Source organism: Saccostrea cucullata, unplaced genomic scaffold, assembly GCF_032062105.1.
Source record: "Saccostrea cucullata isolate Sc308-1 unplaced genomic scaffold, CSIRO_AGI_Scuc_v1 ctg168, whole genome shotgun sequence".
NCBI classification, from domain to species: Eukaryota; Metazoa; Mollusca; class Bivalvia; order Ostreida; family Ostreidae; genus Saccostrea; species Saccostrea cuccullata.
In genome coordinates this window covers 582,445-595,777 of record NW_026938891.1, presented here as the reverse complement: position 1 = coordinate 595,777, position 13,333 = coordinate 582,445, and the positions used below count along the sequence as shown (strand labels likewise).

Here is a 13,333-nt window from a genome sequence, read left to right as displayed (position 1 = left end):
CGTAATGATGAACATGATTCGCTGGTGAATGCCATTCAAACTAATCAAAACTCTTGTTCTTTGTGTACATATGGTTGAGCGCTTCTGAAAAAAAGAAGAAAATCTGTTGTAGAACTTGATCATCAAAGAATTGCAAAGTGCGCCGAGTATTCCACTAATATTCCATAAATGTTGATTCACGTGGGACAAAATATTGAAGAATGGAAAGAAATTCGTCCGAGGGAAAGAACTGTCCGGGACATCAATGAATCTTCATTTTTCTGCACTTACTGTTTTTCTTTTTAGGCAAATATCTGAGAATTATTTGATCTGTGAATGTTAAATTAATGACCTACAAACTCTCTTCCTTTCCTTTTTTTTTTTTTTTTTTAAATTTGTATCACACATTAGAAAGTAGTCGGAGAAATATTCGATGTTTCAGAAATATCATTAGATTTAACAATCCTATACTTGTACATTGCTGAATAGGCTTTCTGTATTTTGGACATCAACAGAAAGTTTATGAAATAAGCGTATGGCTATTCATGAAAACTATTGGTTTGTATTGGCGAAAACGTCTGAATTTTCTCTCTTTTCAATATTTATTTTAAAAAAAAAAAGTATCCAGTCGAAATTTCTATATCGTTGCCCATGGACACCAATAAATTAAACTGAAGCAAAAGGTTTTAAAAAAAACAAACAAAAAAAACCTCTGCACTAGTGTGGGGAGGACCATGTATCAAAGGAATGTTTATTTTTATCACAAACATTTAGCAGTGTTCGAAGAGAACATGGAGCAGTCTGAAAGCCTGTCACTTTTTGATGGGAAAATTAGCATTAATCTCCCCAAACCCCTTTTTGGGAATTTAGCGAAGAAGGGTTTTTTGCCTGTCAGAGGCCTAAAAGGAGTGTTCGAAAAGAAGAAGGGGAAAATTTAAAGGCTTATCAGATCTTAATAGAAAGATCTGTATTTGATTAATATAAGCCAAATGGCAATGATACTACATGTATGTGGAACTATAGAACTCTGCTATTATTTTACATCTATCGACTATTTTAAACAACTGAACTGGGTTCAATGGCAAGAAAACGCAATAAAATCACTTCAATATTCCACGAAGAAGGACATTGCTGGGGATAATCAGGAATCTCGGGGTCATCATCTCTTCATAACCCTGATTCTGTACGAGGATTTAAGATCCTTCCTTGTTTCGATTTCAGGTGAGTCATCATGGTTGTAATATTGTAGAAAACCAATGAATTTTCTGTAAGACTGCTGATAATTGAGTTTCTGTTTTTCTATAAACCCATGTCTGTTTCCACCCCATATTGAATTGAATACAATCAAGTAATTGCTGCCGACTTTGGAGATGCTATACAGGCAGTAATTCTCATTCTTAATTAATACATATATCCAGCTTTTCATTGAGCGAATGACTAAGCCTCGATTGTTCTGTATTGTGAGATTGTTTCTGGAAGTATTCCTTAATTTTATTAAAAATATTAAGTTTTTTTTATTTTTACTCTCTCTTATTCCAAGATCCGCCGCCAGAATTCGCCGAAAAAATACCTGGTAATGTGTTTTATAGAACATTTTTGAATTTTTCTCCAATATTTGAATGTACACCTAACTTGGTAATTTTGGTGTCATTATTTTCAAACCATTTTGCATATCTGAATTATACGTACTGTTGAAATATATATAACTGGACAAAATAGAGTTCCAGTTGCTGATTGGCAGTGGAACCAACTTCTGACACTTGTTTCCGTAATAAACATTTTTGCAAATGGTAAAGGACATAATTTTTACGACATTCTGAAAAAAAAAATGAATGTTGGTAAGAAATAAGCACGTAAAACGTTTTTGTAGACAGGGTCGTGCTTTTTCGGCATAGGACGGACGAAAAAAAGGACCCCCACTTAAGTACCAGATACTTAGTAATTTCCTACGTGGACAGATTACCAGTGTAGGAAACTGTGTCACGTGATTCGGATTTTCACAGGTTTACATGTATATCTAAGAGTCATTCATTGATACGAAAATTAAAATGTCATTGATTTAAATGAAAAAGTCTAGAATACTGATCTATTGTTTCAATTTACCCCTCTCTTTAAATATCTACTCATTCGTGTAGTCCTTAAAGTGTATTGTAGAATGACTTTCTAAGTGTATATTGTGTTAATTGGTGCAAGAACTTTAACTTGGTAAGCTTTCATATAAATAACTATTTTATCGTCACGATATAACATTGTTTTATTTTATTTATCAGTGAAGTTATGATTTCAGATTAGAGCGTTTGATTGTTTTAAATTATGCGTATCTGAATAATGGAAGAAAAGGTCATTAAAAAAAGTCCTAAGTTGCCTAATTCCTCTAAAGTTCACCCCTTTGAGGAAAACGTTGGGAAAGAGATTTACTTGGTTATGGAGGGAGGTCAAATTGTTTATCGGAATCTTTTGGACAAGAAAGTTTCAGAGGTGAATCATGGGAACCTGGAGAACTATCTATATAACGCTGAACGGTATCAAATTTTGCTCCGACATTATGAAGCCAAACAAATGACTGTCGAACAGTGGCATACCATTTACCCATTAAACAAAGATACAGTGACCTCGAAAAACTTTGACATCACAACTTTGTCCATCCTAGTCCTCTACACGTGCAATTTTACGGGCGAGTTACTGCAGGATATTCAGCAGCTAAGGAAAAAACGGAATTATTTGTTCCAGCATGTTGACGAAGGCATTCCAGACACAAAATTTGAACATGAATATGAAAATGTTCTGCAAATACTAGTAGATCTAGGGCATTGGGTGAGTAATGATGTGGAAAATAAACTCAAAGATCTTGCTAGATACGTGAAAGGCATGCCTGTGACTCAAGAAATTCTTGACCACTACGTCACTTCACTGCAGACATGGTGCTTCAGCGAAATGGGCATCAACAAGTGTCTTTCTGAATTGAAATCAATTTTAAAGGTACAGGTAAAGAATATCTAGATTTATTACCTTCTCAAATACATGTTTCTTCTAAAGATACGTTATTTTCTTTTATTAATCAGTTATGTTCAAATTCCAAAGGTCGGGAAAATTAATTCAAAACATACAAGTAAAGTTCTCGAAAGACTGAAGTCACTAACAGAAGAAAATGGAAAAATTGGCATGAAGCTGGAACCTGGACTTCAACCAGCTCTGCTAAAGAAAGAGCTCGCCAAAATAGCATTCAAACTCAGGCAGCAAAAGGGAAGCGACAAAGAACTGGTGATGGTGAAGACTATAATGGGTGCACTGACCACAGACTGCGACGATAATCGGGATCTGGGTAACGTACCGACAAAACTACAATCTGGTTGATCAGTCGATAAATGTTCTTCTATAAATTTCATTTAGTTGAAAGTGTTAAATAAAAATGCTGCCTATTGTTTAATTAAATGAATTTATGAATTCATTTCTCTGCCCATAGTTCGAGTTCGCCTATGGGTGTGATTGACTTATTTGAAAAATCGGTCATGCCAATAATTTTCCCTATTGAACATTTAAAGTGATTTATAGTACTTTTGTGGAATAAATTGACAAGAAGCACAGATTCTTTTTAAGAAAAATATTCCAGAGTGCATCGAAATAAAACGCTTCTTATTGCTTCAGAAAACATCTCAAAGAAACTTCCAAGATTCCACGAATTCCACGATAATTTCTGTTTTAATTTGAGGAACTTTGTTCAAGAAAATCTTGCAAATATTTTACAAGTTGGTAAGTCATATACTGTGACCAGAGTTTTTAGGATAAAATTATTCCGTCTGTCAGGTGAATTCTAAAGAACTCAACAATTACAATATCTTTTAATTCATTTTTAAATAAGTTAAAAGAGAATTAAATGAAATGAAACTAACTTTCAAATCTGACCAAGATAGTTCAAACAATGCAAAACACTAAAATGTAACAAGCTGTTCGGCAAGTTTTCAATTTCATTGTGTCTTTAATTTGACCCCTCATATTACTTCAACTCAGATTGAATAAACTTGTGTTTCATTGATTTTTCATAGATGGGTCTTTAATGGCAGAAGTATTCTTCAGAATTTACAGAGGAGAAATTCGTTGTCCTCAGCTGGAAGTTAACACAATGAAAGAACTTCATAATCCCAATAAACAGAAACTATTTCTGCAGGGTATGGACAACCTTAAAATGACAGTCCAAAAACGATCATTGTTCCTGCAAGAGATTTCTGCCAGAACAACCTGGCTAGCGGTACTACATGATTTAAGCGCATGGGAAGATGCTATTCTGAGGGTGTTTAGAGACCAAGGCATGCAGCGGAAATTGACACAAGCGGGACCTTGCTGTCTGGGGTCCAAAATTTCTGAAGATATTGTCATAGATATAAATATTGTATGGAAAGCATACAAGGAACAAGGTAAACTTTTTTGTTCCACATCTCAAAATAATCCTTTGTATCTTTGAAATGTTTAGATTTTCCTAAAGATTTACGAAGAAAAAGAAGTTATTTTTCTTTGTGTTTACTTTTGCCGTTTTTTCTTCTTTCAGGAAAATGTTACGAAGAATTCACTGCTAGCAACAGTACTTGTCATTTTTATCTGGACAGGTATTTCTTGACCGGTGACTATTCGAGTGAAATGGGTACGCTTAAAAAATGCTCTTTTCCTTTTATGGTATAGTTGCATGCTTAAATGCCATGTAAAGGTAATATATTTTTTCTTAATTTAAAGTCGCTTGTCAATTCAAACGAGGATGATGCAAAAGTCATGCCAAGATAATGACAACTAATTAGTCTGAGAAAGGATTCGGCTTAGAGCAAAAAATTCTATAAAAAGGGAAGATAATACCAACCTAGTCACGCAAATTCATTTACAGCTCAACCGAGCCAAAAGGTTTAAGTTTAAAATCGACGTCTCAACAACAGGTTAATTATTTGTAAAAAGAAAAAAAAAGTATCATTCCAATCAAGTGGCACTGTTTTAATTGATTGGTAGTTTTAGCACAGGAAGTCAATATTAAAGGTATCTAACGTTAGTTTATTTTATTACCATAAAGGTTACAAAGGGTTAGATTTCTTGGTAATTTTCTAAGAATGGTCGATGTCTGAGAATCAAATTTAAAATGGGGAGAGTCTCTTTGGACTTAATTTAGTCCTCAGAAATGTCTAATTCCTAAAAATGGTTATCTCGTAAATTTTGAAGAACATGTATATTTAAAATGTTTTTCAGAAGTTAAACCACCACCAAACATAATCATAGAGATACTATTAAAGAAAGGGGGTGAATATGACTTACGTATGGAAGAAAAATTAAGTTTCGCTCTACAGATGGACTGGAAAAACGAAATAATGACTGACGGTTTGGAGGTGGAAGTGACTGTTGAAAGTGCGGCTCCAAAAATGGACTTCCGGTTTTCGTCAAGAGACACCATCAAAAAATTCAATCAGACTTCATCAGTAAAGGATGTGGTTTCAAATATATTTGAAAAGAAGAGGATAAAAGACCTTTTAGAGAGAACCTCATTAGATGTTATCGTCAGGGCTGAGTTTCATATGTCCGAATATTCAGTTAAAGGCATTGTTGAACCAGGTTAATCAGGAAAATCCTCAGATGAAACTTATTAAAAAGGAAAAATTAATTAAGTTTTAGATATAATATATGATCCAGTTATAAACTTGAACTAAAAGAATATATTTATCTTTATTTCTTTCCCCTTTATCTTTTGAAAATGGTTACTAGAAAAATTGCAGATACAAAACAATATTATATAATTTTTTAAGCCTGGTTAAATTGTCATATTATTCACATGACTGCATGAGATTACCGAGTCTCCAAATCTCAGATTAGAGTATTATTCCTTTTAAAGATGTACAAGATCCTGTGATGTTATGTGTGTCCATTTAAGGAATAACTGTCTAATTTTTCGATTTCATTTAAACAATAAAATGCTTTCTTTGTTTGTCATTACTGGAATTAACGGTCGCAGCTGTTGCAGAAAAAATACATAACCCGTGTACGCGGGTTATGTATTTTTTCTGCAATAGCTGCGACCGTTAATTCCAGTAATAACAAACAAAGAAAGACATTTTATTGTTTATATTAATATCTGTTTAAATAATCATTTAAAGTAGGATTAAAAAGATTAATTATTGTATTAATGATGCGAACGTCTTTATACGTTTCATTGATGGAACAGCCACTGATCAAGAAATCTGAACAGGCGACATGCCTAATGTAGTTCATGCAGTGATTAACGCAATGGGTTTTCTTAAGAAATACAGGAGAAAATATTCAGTGGATGTAAATATAATGTGATCAATCGATTGGCTTGAGTGATAATTTGCATAAACGCCTTCGGCGTTTATGCATAAAATTATCACGCAAGCCAATCGATTGATCAACGTCATGAAATTGAAAAATCTGACAGTTATTCCTTATATTTACATGCTTTTGATTCCGCCAATCCACGTGCTCCAAGCCCTGCTTCTGTCTAGATATTTGTCCCGCCCTGCACGTGATTTTTTCAACCGCGCCTATTGATGAACCAATGCATTGATGGGGAAATAGACTACATTTACAATCTGTAATTCTATCTCGGACAAAGACATTGGAAATGTAAATATTTTATGATAAAGGTGATTTATATTTCTTATAGGTGTACCCTCCCCGCCAAGACACGTGAAGGTAATTGATGCCACCACCCATACTCTTACCATAGAATGGAAAGAACCAAAAATAGACTATGGACTACCCATACTCGCCTACCACGTGGAACGATTTGACTTTATAAAGAAGAAATGGATAAGGACCGGAAACACGGAGCCCCCAGTGACGACCTACAGGATCGCTGACCTAGAAATGGGACACAAGTATAAAATACGAGTGTTAGCCGTGAACAAACTGGGTCGCAGCAATCCCTGTACAACAGATGGTCCTGTATCCCTCCTACGTCTGCCAGGTGAGACGCATGAGTATGGTTCTGTAACAACAGATGTAACAGTTGTTTTGCTGGAAGGTTTTCACTGTTGTAATTATAATTTTAATATTTTGAAAACTACATGAACCAAATTTAAGTAAATCTAAATTACAATATCTCTTTGGAGGAAACAACTTGCTGAGGCCTATACGTGTATTGACATTATGAAAATCAAATTAAATAGAGGAGTGCATGATATTTTAAAGTTATTCATGGCATAAATCATAACAGCTTTGGACCGGTCTCGGTGTTAGCATGCAAAAGTTTTTGTCAAATAAGGACTTCTTTTTTGCATTAGGAACTTGTGTTTTTGCATAATGTTCTCTGGACAAGTTTGGTATCTTTCAAGGAATTGAAAACAGAAGAAATGACCATTATTATCTTAAAATCGGCATTATGAATACAAATCACTGATACTAACCTACGGATTTTAACTGTTCTGTCTCTTGCACTGTTAATCCTAATCTTGGCAAACTCAAAAATCCTGACATCAAAGAAAGTAAAACTTTTAATAGAGAAAGTCACTTAAAATGAATCTTTCTTACTGAATTTGATTGATAAAAGTTTAATATTTTAGAATATTTTTTTGAAATCTCCATACTTGATTGACTAGTAAATTTAAACAGGCAATATTTATTAGTAATCTTTATTTGTAGGTAGTCGTGGAAAATCTTTAGCAGTAAATAGAAAAGAAAGAAGGATCAAAATATGAAACTACATAAAATGTATATGTTATAGAATTTTGTAAACCATTTATATGGCTGACTGTAGATTGAGTAATAAAATGACTAAAATTAAACAATTTTAGAATAAAATCTATTTTTGACGTTGGCAGTTAAATTATGTTCCGTCTTCGTGACTGCGCATGCCCTTTTGAACATCTTTCCTGATCTTTGAACATAAATGGAACTCTTTAAATTCAGGATATTGGCCCAATAACAATCCCGGGGAACCTTATTTACGGTGACATGGGAGAAGTTCAGATTTCTCCAATAAGTGCCTGATTATCCCAATTTTCCTTTTTCTCGCACAACTTTCAAGATCGTAACGAATTTTACAGTTTCTTGTAAAGCACCAATCATTTCTCCAGTTTTACTTTTAATTTTTTGTATATTTAAACCACGGACCATATTTTCACATTTTATATCTTTAAGTTCTTCGAAATACATTTGTATTTGCCATACATTTGAGGATCTTTTTTGTATGACATGACACTTTGACCTTAATGTACTTGAATCAAAGTGCAAAAAGGGCAGTTATAAACTCGTAATTAACATTGGCCATTATTGGCTAATTAAAATCTTTTCTTGATCAATAAACCAATAAGAAATCCTTTATGAGACCGATATAAAGTGGCCGAGGCGACGAATTGTGAATATATTATAGCGCCATTTTAATCCTTTTACTTCTTAGGGGAAAAAAATCCTGAATTGGAAGTAAGAAGTGAAGAAATTTGCATTTTTCTTTAAATTAAAGTTTCCAGCTTCCGGGATTGTCAATATGTGTACATATAGTGTAAACTTACTAAATCATAAACTCACTGAAAGAAATACCTTGTTAATTTAACTATTTTGCCTCTTAAAGCGTTCGTTGGGATTAGTAATCATTCTCTCTATTGGCTAATATAGTGAGTAGTAGGTATCACATGGAGCGGGGGCGTATAGATACCTTCTAACCTAGTGAAAGTTACCTTACTAACGTTATCTAGTCAATCTACCCAATACCTAATAAAACTACTTTTAAGGTAATGATTGTATGGACAGTAAATTGACTAGTCTTCTTAGTATATAAATTTTACTATTTATTTTTGCTGAGGCACTTGCATCAAAACGTTAAGTAGATGTTTTACAATGAATGCTTTTGAAATATACTCTGTGAAATGTCCCTATTTCGATATGGGGAACCACAAATATGAGGTTTGTTCGAAAAGTTCGTGGACGATGTCAATCTTCGTTATACTACCCTCAAGAATTAAACATATTAGTAGGAGATGTTATGAAGATTCTACAAAACTCACCTTAAACTGCATTTCATAGTACAGCAGGAGTTGCTTATAATGGATAGCTACCCCGTGTTAGGATAGAATGACAAACAGAGAGAACTACCTAGGGATGGACACCTATCCTGCTATATTGCCACTAAAGACCTCTGGAAACACGAGAGTTGGGATCAGTTGCACAGGAGAAAAAAGCATCCCCCGACAAAATTCCTCTATATTGATCGGATAAAGGATAATACCACAAAACGGTCCATTTCTCAAGATTTAAGAAAGACCTGGAACATCAACTTATTTGTTAGCTACTTCAGTTACATTTGTCGTATTTGGAAAACATTTCGTTCGTTTCGAAACAGACGGGAGATAAAAACACCACATGTAAGTGTTAGTGGAATTTTTTTTATTGCATAAATACAAGTGAGGTGTATCAACTCAGATGACACGAACATAGTAGATTCTTCATAATAAAATCTTTTTTTTTCTTTCAAAACATTGCATTATATTTAAATAACTTTAGTTAAATTAAAGGGAAAAGATTGACTCTCATAGCTGAATTTATAAACCCTGACCACATTTTATTTTATTCACCTAGCTAAGCTAGTTCAATGATTTAGAGAATATTAAAATTCATTGTCCAAAAAAGAAAAAAAGTTGAAAATGTAAGTAATGAGAGTTTTGTTATAGTCTCTGAAGTAAAGGACAAGAAGACAACAAACTGCGAAGAACTTGACGCGAAGACTCGAGGGCTGCCACTCTAGAAACATGTTAGAGAGTGATTAGCTTCACAAGAACCAGTTTACTGCTCTCCAAAGCTGGAGTGCGATCCCCTACGATTAATTATCATCGTTTGTAGGGGATTGTTAAACCAAAGTAAAATCTATTAATAGTGGAGTTTTCTCTGAGAGCGTCGGTAATGAGAAATAATGCCAAATAATCGAGAAGTGAATCAATTGTTTCATCGTGTTCTTTGAGAGGTTGTAAAGAGTTTTAGAGCATGAGATCATTGAATTTAGAGAGAGAGAGAGAGTATAAAATGAAACTTGCAGACACGTGTGAAATCCTCTACCAAAGGCAAGCGATAGCTTGGGCTCGTTTACAGAACAAGAATATACATTAACATATATAAATTTATAGGTCAGAGTTATTAATGGTTTATGATGTTATTACATGCAGGTGCTATTAGAGACCTACTGATAAAATAAATTGAAAAAATCTGAACAAAAATTTAACAGTTAAAAAGTTGAGGGATTACTGCTGAAATTCGACCACGAAAACGCTAAACCGCGATTGACCTTCAGATTTTGCGAAAGTAATGAAAGTAACAAAACTCATCTCATAGTATTAAACAACAAATCAAGTGCAACAAAGTCATCTGAAGATACTGGTGAAGGGGGGAAACAACACTGCCAATGAACCCAAGCTGTACATGATGGACGTAATAGTTGAGGAGGGAGGAAATAAGGCATGTAGATTGGCGACTAATGTCAGTGGAGGTCCACTTCAAGTCAGACAAAGCGAACACTAATAAATGTATGGTATGCCATTCTTTGCATATCCTGGCAACTAAAAATTATCTATATTTGGGGATTACGCCATTAATCCATTTATAGCTCACCTGAGCCAAAGGCTAAAGTCAGTGTTGTTGATGTGAACTTTACATTTTCGCCCTTTTCTTCAGAGGTACATGGCCATTTTTATCAAAGACTTAGTATAGACTTTTGGGGGAAGAAAATTAAAAATCTGATAAAATGAAGGTTCGGACACTGTGCCATAGGTATATAATCAACAGAAACTGCATAACCTGGCACTAAGAAAATGAGTTTAAAATATAAATCCATATGTAGCTCACTACGACTCAAGGGGTCAAGTAAGCTTTTGAACGACATTTGTTCCTTGCTCGTCATATACCCGGGTAATTTATCACGATTAGTCGCCTAAAAATGTGGTAGCATCATAGGAGCAGGTTATTCAAAAATACGACCTTTGGGGTTAGGCTGGGGCTTAAACTAGATCAAACTTTACTTGATAGGTTTTTGTGAAAATAATGAATACAGATCTTTTTAGATTAACAGGACTATAGATTTTCACATTGTGTGGTTTCAGTTTTCTTCTAAAAATTATGGATCCTGTGGCTAGAAGAAAGCTAAATTTTGAGGTAATTTTTTTCATAATGCACATAAACATGGAGAAATTAATCTTCAAAAGAACAGCATGGCCATAACAGTAATGCTGATGTAGAAGTATCCTTATGTTGTGTTTTAAAGATTGACTAAGTCCCTAACCCCTTGGAGCTGGCCACTATAAAGGGTCAGCATCTTTCATAAGAATAAAGAGAGGATAAAATCTGAAGGACAGTAGGGATCAAGTTAACCCAGGTGGACGCCGTGGCTGATGGGCCTCTTGTTTGACTCTTGGTAGATATGTTTGCGAAGAATGTTGCTGACGATAAAAAAAGAGAGCTTTTATCATAAAAGAAGAAAATTATTTCCCTTATTTTCTAACTTTATTAGAAAGTTCATTAACAGGTGGTTTAATTAAGGGGCTAATATGCAAACATCCGATGACAGAGGTTTCAACAATAGTTGGAGACTTGCTTTGCAATCTAGTTCATCCTCCATTGGGCAATGACAAATCTAGTTCGGAAGGCAGTTTGTCTCCCCATAAGCTTGTCAGACTTGCAGATTTGAAGCGGCTGGGGAGAAATTTGAGACAGGCTTTTCTTCCTGTTAGTACAGAGGAATATCGACGGCCCGCCATCGTCACCTTGTAACATTGTCCCTGCTTCCGCCGTTGACATCGATTGGACAGTTCACGCTATCGATTTCTTGTGTCCAACTCGCGTCTGCAATAGTCTTTTTCCATGCAGAAATTCAAATGACTTGGTATTGTTTTCCCAACTGCTAAGATAAAATTAGGATGTCGCGCTCGTTAATGGCAGGCCCGCGAAGGCGAGCAAAATCAAAGCACAAAGAATTCAGTCATACATATAACTGATATGTAACCTTTTTTTCTTTTAGCAACATCAAATAAGCTGCAGAAAAAGCAAATTTCTACGACTGAATTGATTTTTGACTGGTCACAAAACGCTCAAAAAGTTTCTAGAAACAAATATAAAATCTCACTGATTGCGACAATATTGAATTGGAAGTTGGAACCCTAATCTATTGTTCATGGTGGTTTAACAATCATAAACGTTGAATATTCATTATGAAGACGTTGATTTGCAGAGTTGGCCTCGATATAAACTTTCGCTAAGAATGTCAAATACAGGTCTCTATTTGTTGATTCGAAAGAAATTTAAATAAAAGAATCAATCTTCTTGGTATTTATGACACCAGGAGCAAAATATATTGAATATAATTTTGTCGGCCCAGGCATCAGATGGCGGGAGTTAATGAGAAACCGTAAACAGTCTCATAAACAAGAATCTTAACCTTGTCACACCGAAGATTCTTAAGATTCACACAGACTATAGTAACTTGAAATATGTACCTCACTGATTTTACAATTTAAAATGAGTGACTAGAAAACGGTTTCCGATATATAAAAGGAAAGAATGAACTACTTTGATCTAGCATCTAGATTCATTATTTCAATTTTAAAATGCCATTCAACTTAAACATATTTCTACATAGCATTTACAATAAATTGTAGTGGTTTTGAACAGCTAGGCCTGAAATTGACGAAAGTAATTCGTATCCCCTCTCATAAGGAACCATAACTATAAATCTGAAGCTTTGTCAATATATTGGAAATCTTGATAAGATCACTTCATTGCGATTAAAAAGCAACATAAATACTGTAGTCAGAAATACTTGATTCTTGCAAACTACAAATTGTATTTTCAAAACGATCATTCGAAATTCCTATCTTGCACTCGTGTACAAACTTAGCAACAAAAGCCCCCTCCCTTTGTTTTGAACATATTTTATATGTTCTCTTTAGAATTGTTCAAATGATATACTAAATTATTAGAACTCTGTTGGTTTTGAATATTATCTGAAAGTCATTAAGTCGCCAAGTTTTAATACTAAGTTCTTTAAAAAAAAAACACTATTTCACTTATACTTAAGTCTTATGCCTACTTTGTGCGGAAGTGAAGTATCGACCATTTTGTGTCACAGCAGCACTGTACTGGTTCACGGTGACCGGGCCAAGCATTTATCGGACCGTCCAAACCAGCGTAGACATGATATGTGATCATGAATTTGTAAGCAGTTGTCCATTACCAATGCTTTTTTGCGAAATGGATCAGATATATAAATTTATTCAGAAGATTCTAATGGTCAAAATTGCTAAATCTTACCTACATCCACCTCTTCGTTGAGAATGATCTAGATTGTTACTTAATTACTTCCATATACATGTATCCTTACTAAAAACTAATT

At 34.3% G+C, this 13,333-nt stretch overlaps 1 protein-coding gene across 1 annotated transcript; it reads left to right on the top strand.

Moving 5' to 3' along the window:
- The first annotated feature begins 2,307 nt into the window (after positions 1-2,307).
- LOC134251666 (uncharacterized) lies at positions 2,308-7,669 on the top strand. The gene is made up of 8 exons (XM_062734072.1): positions 2,308-2,958; positions 3,061-3,301; positions 3,625-3,729; positions 4,023-4,391; positions 4,523-4,615; positions 5,203-5,562; positions 6,629-6,931; positions 7,606-7,669. Exons 1-8 carry the CDS (start codon positions 2,308-2,310, stop codon positions 7,659-7,661), a joined length of 2,178 nt encoding a protein of 725 aa, XP_062590056.1. The 3' UTR covers positions 7,662-7,669.
- The last annotated feature ends 5,664 nt before the right edge of the window (positions 7,670-13,333 follow it).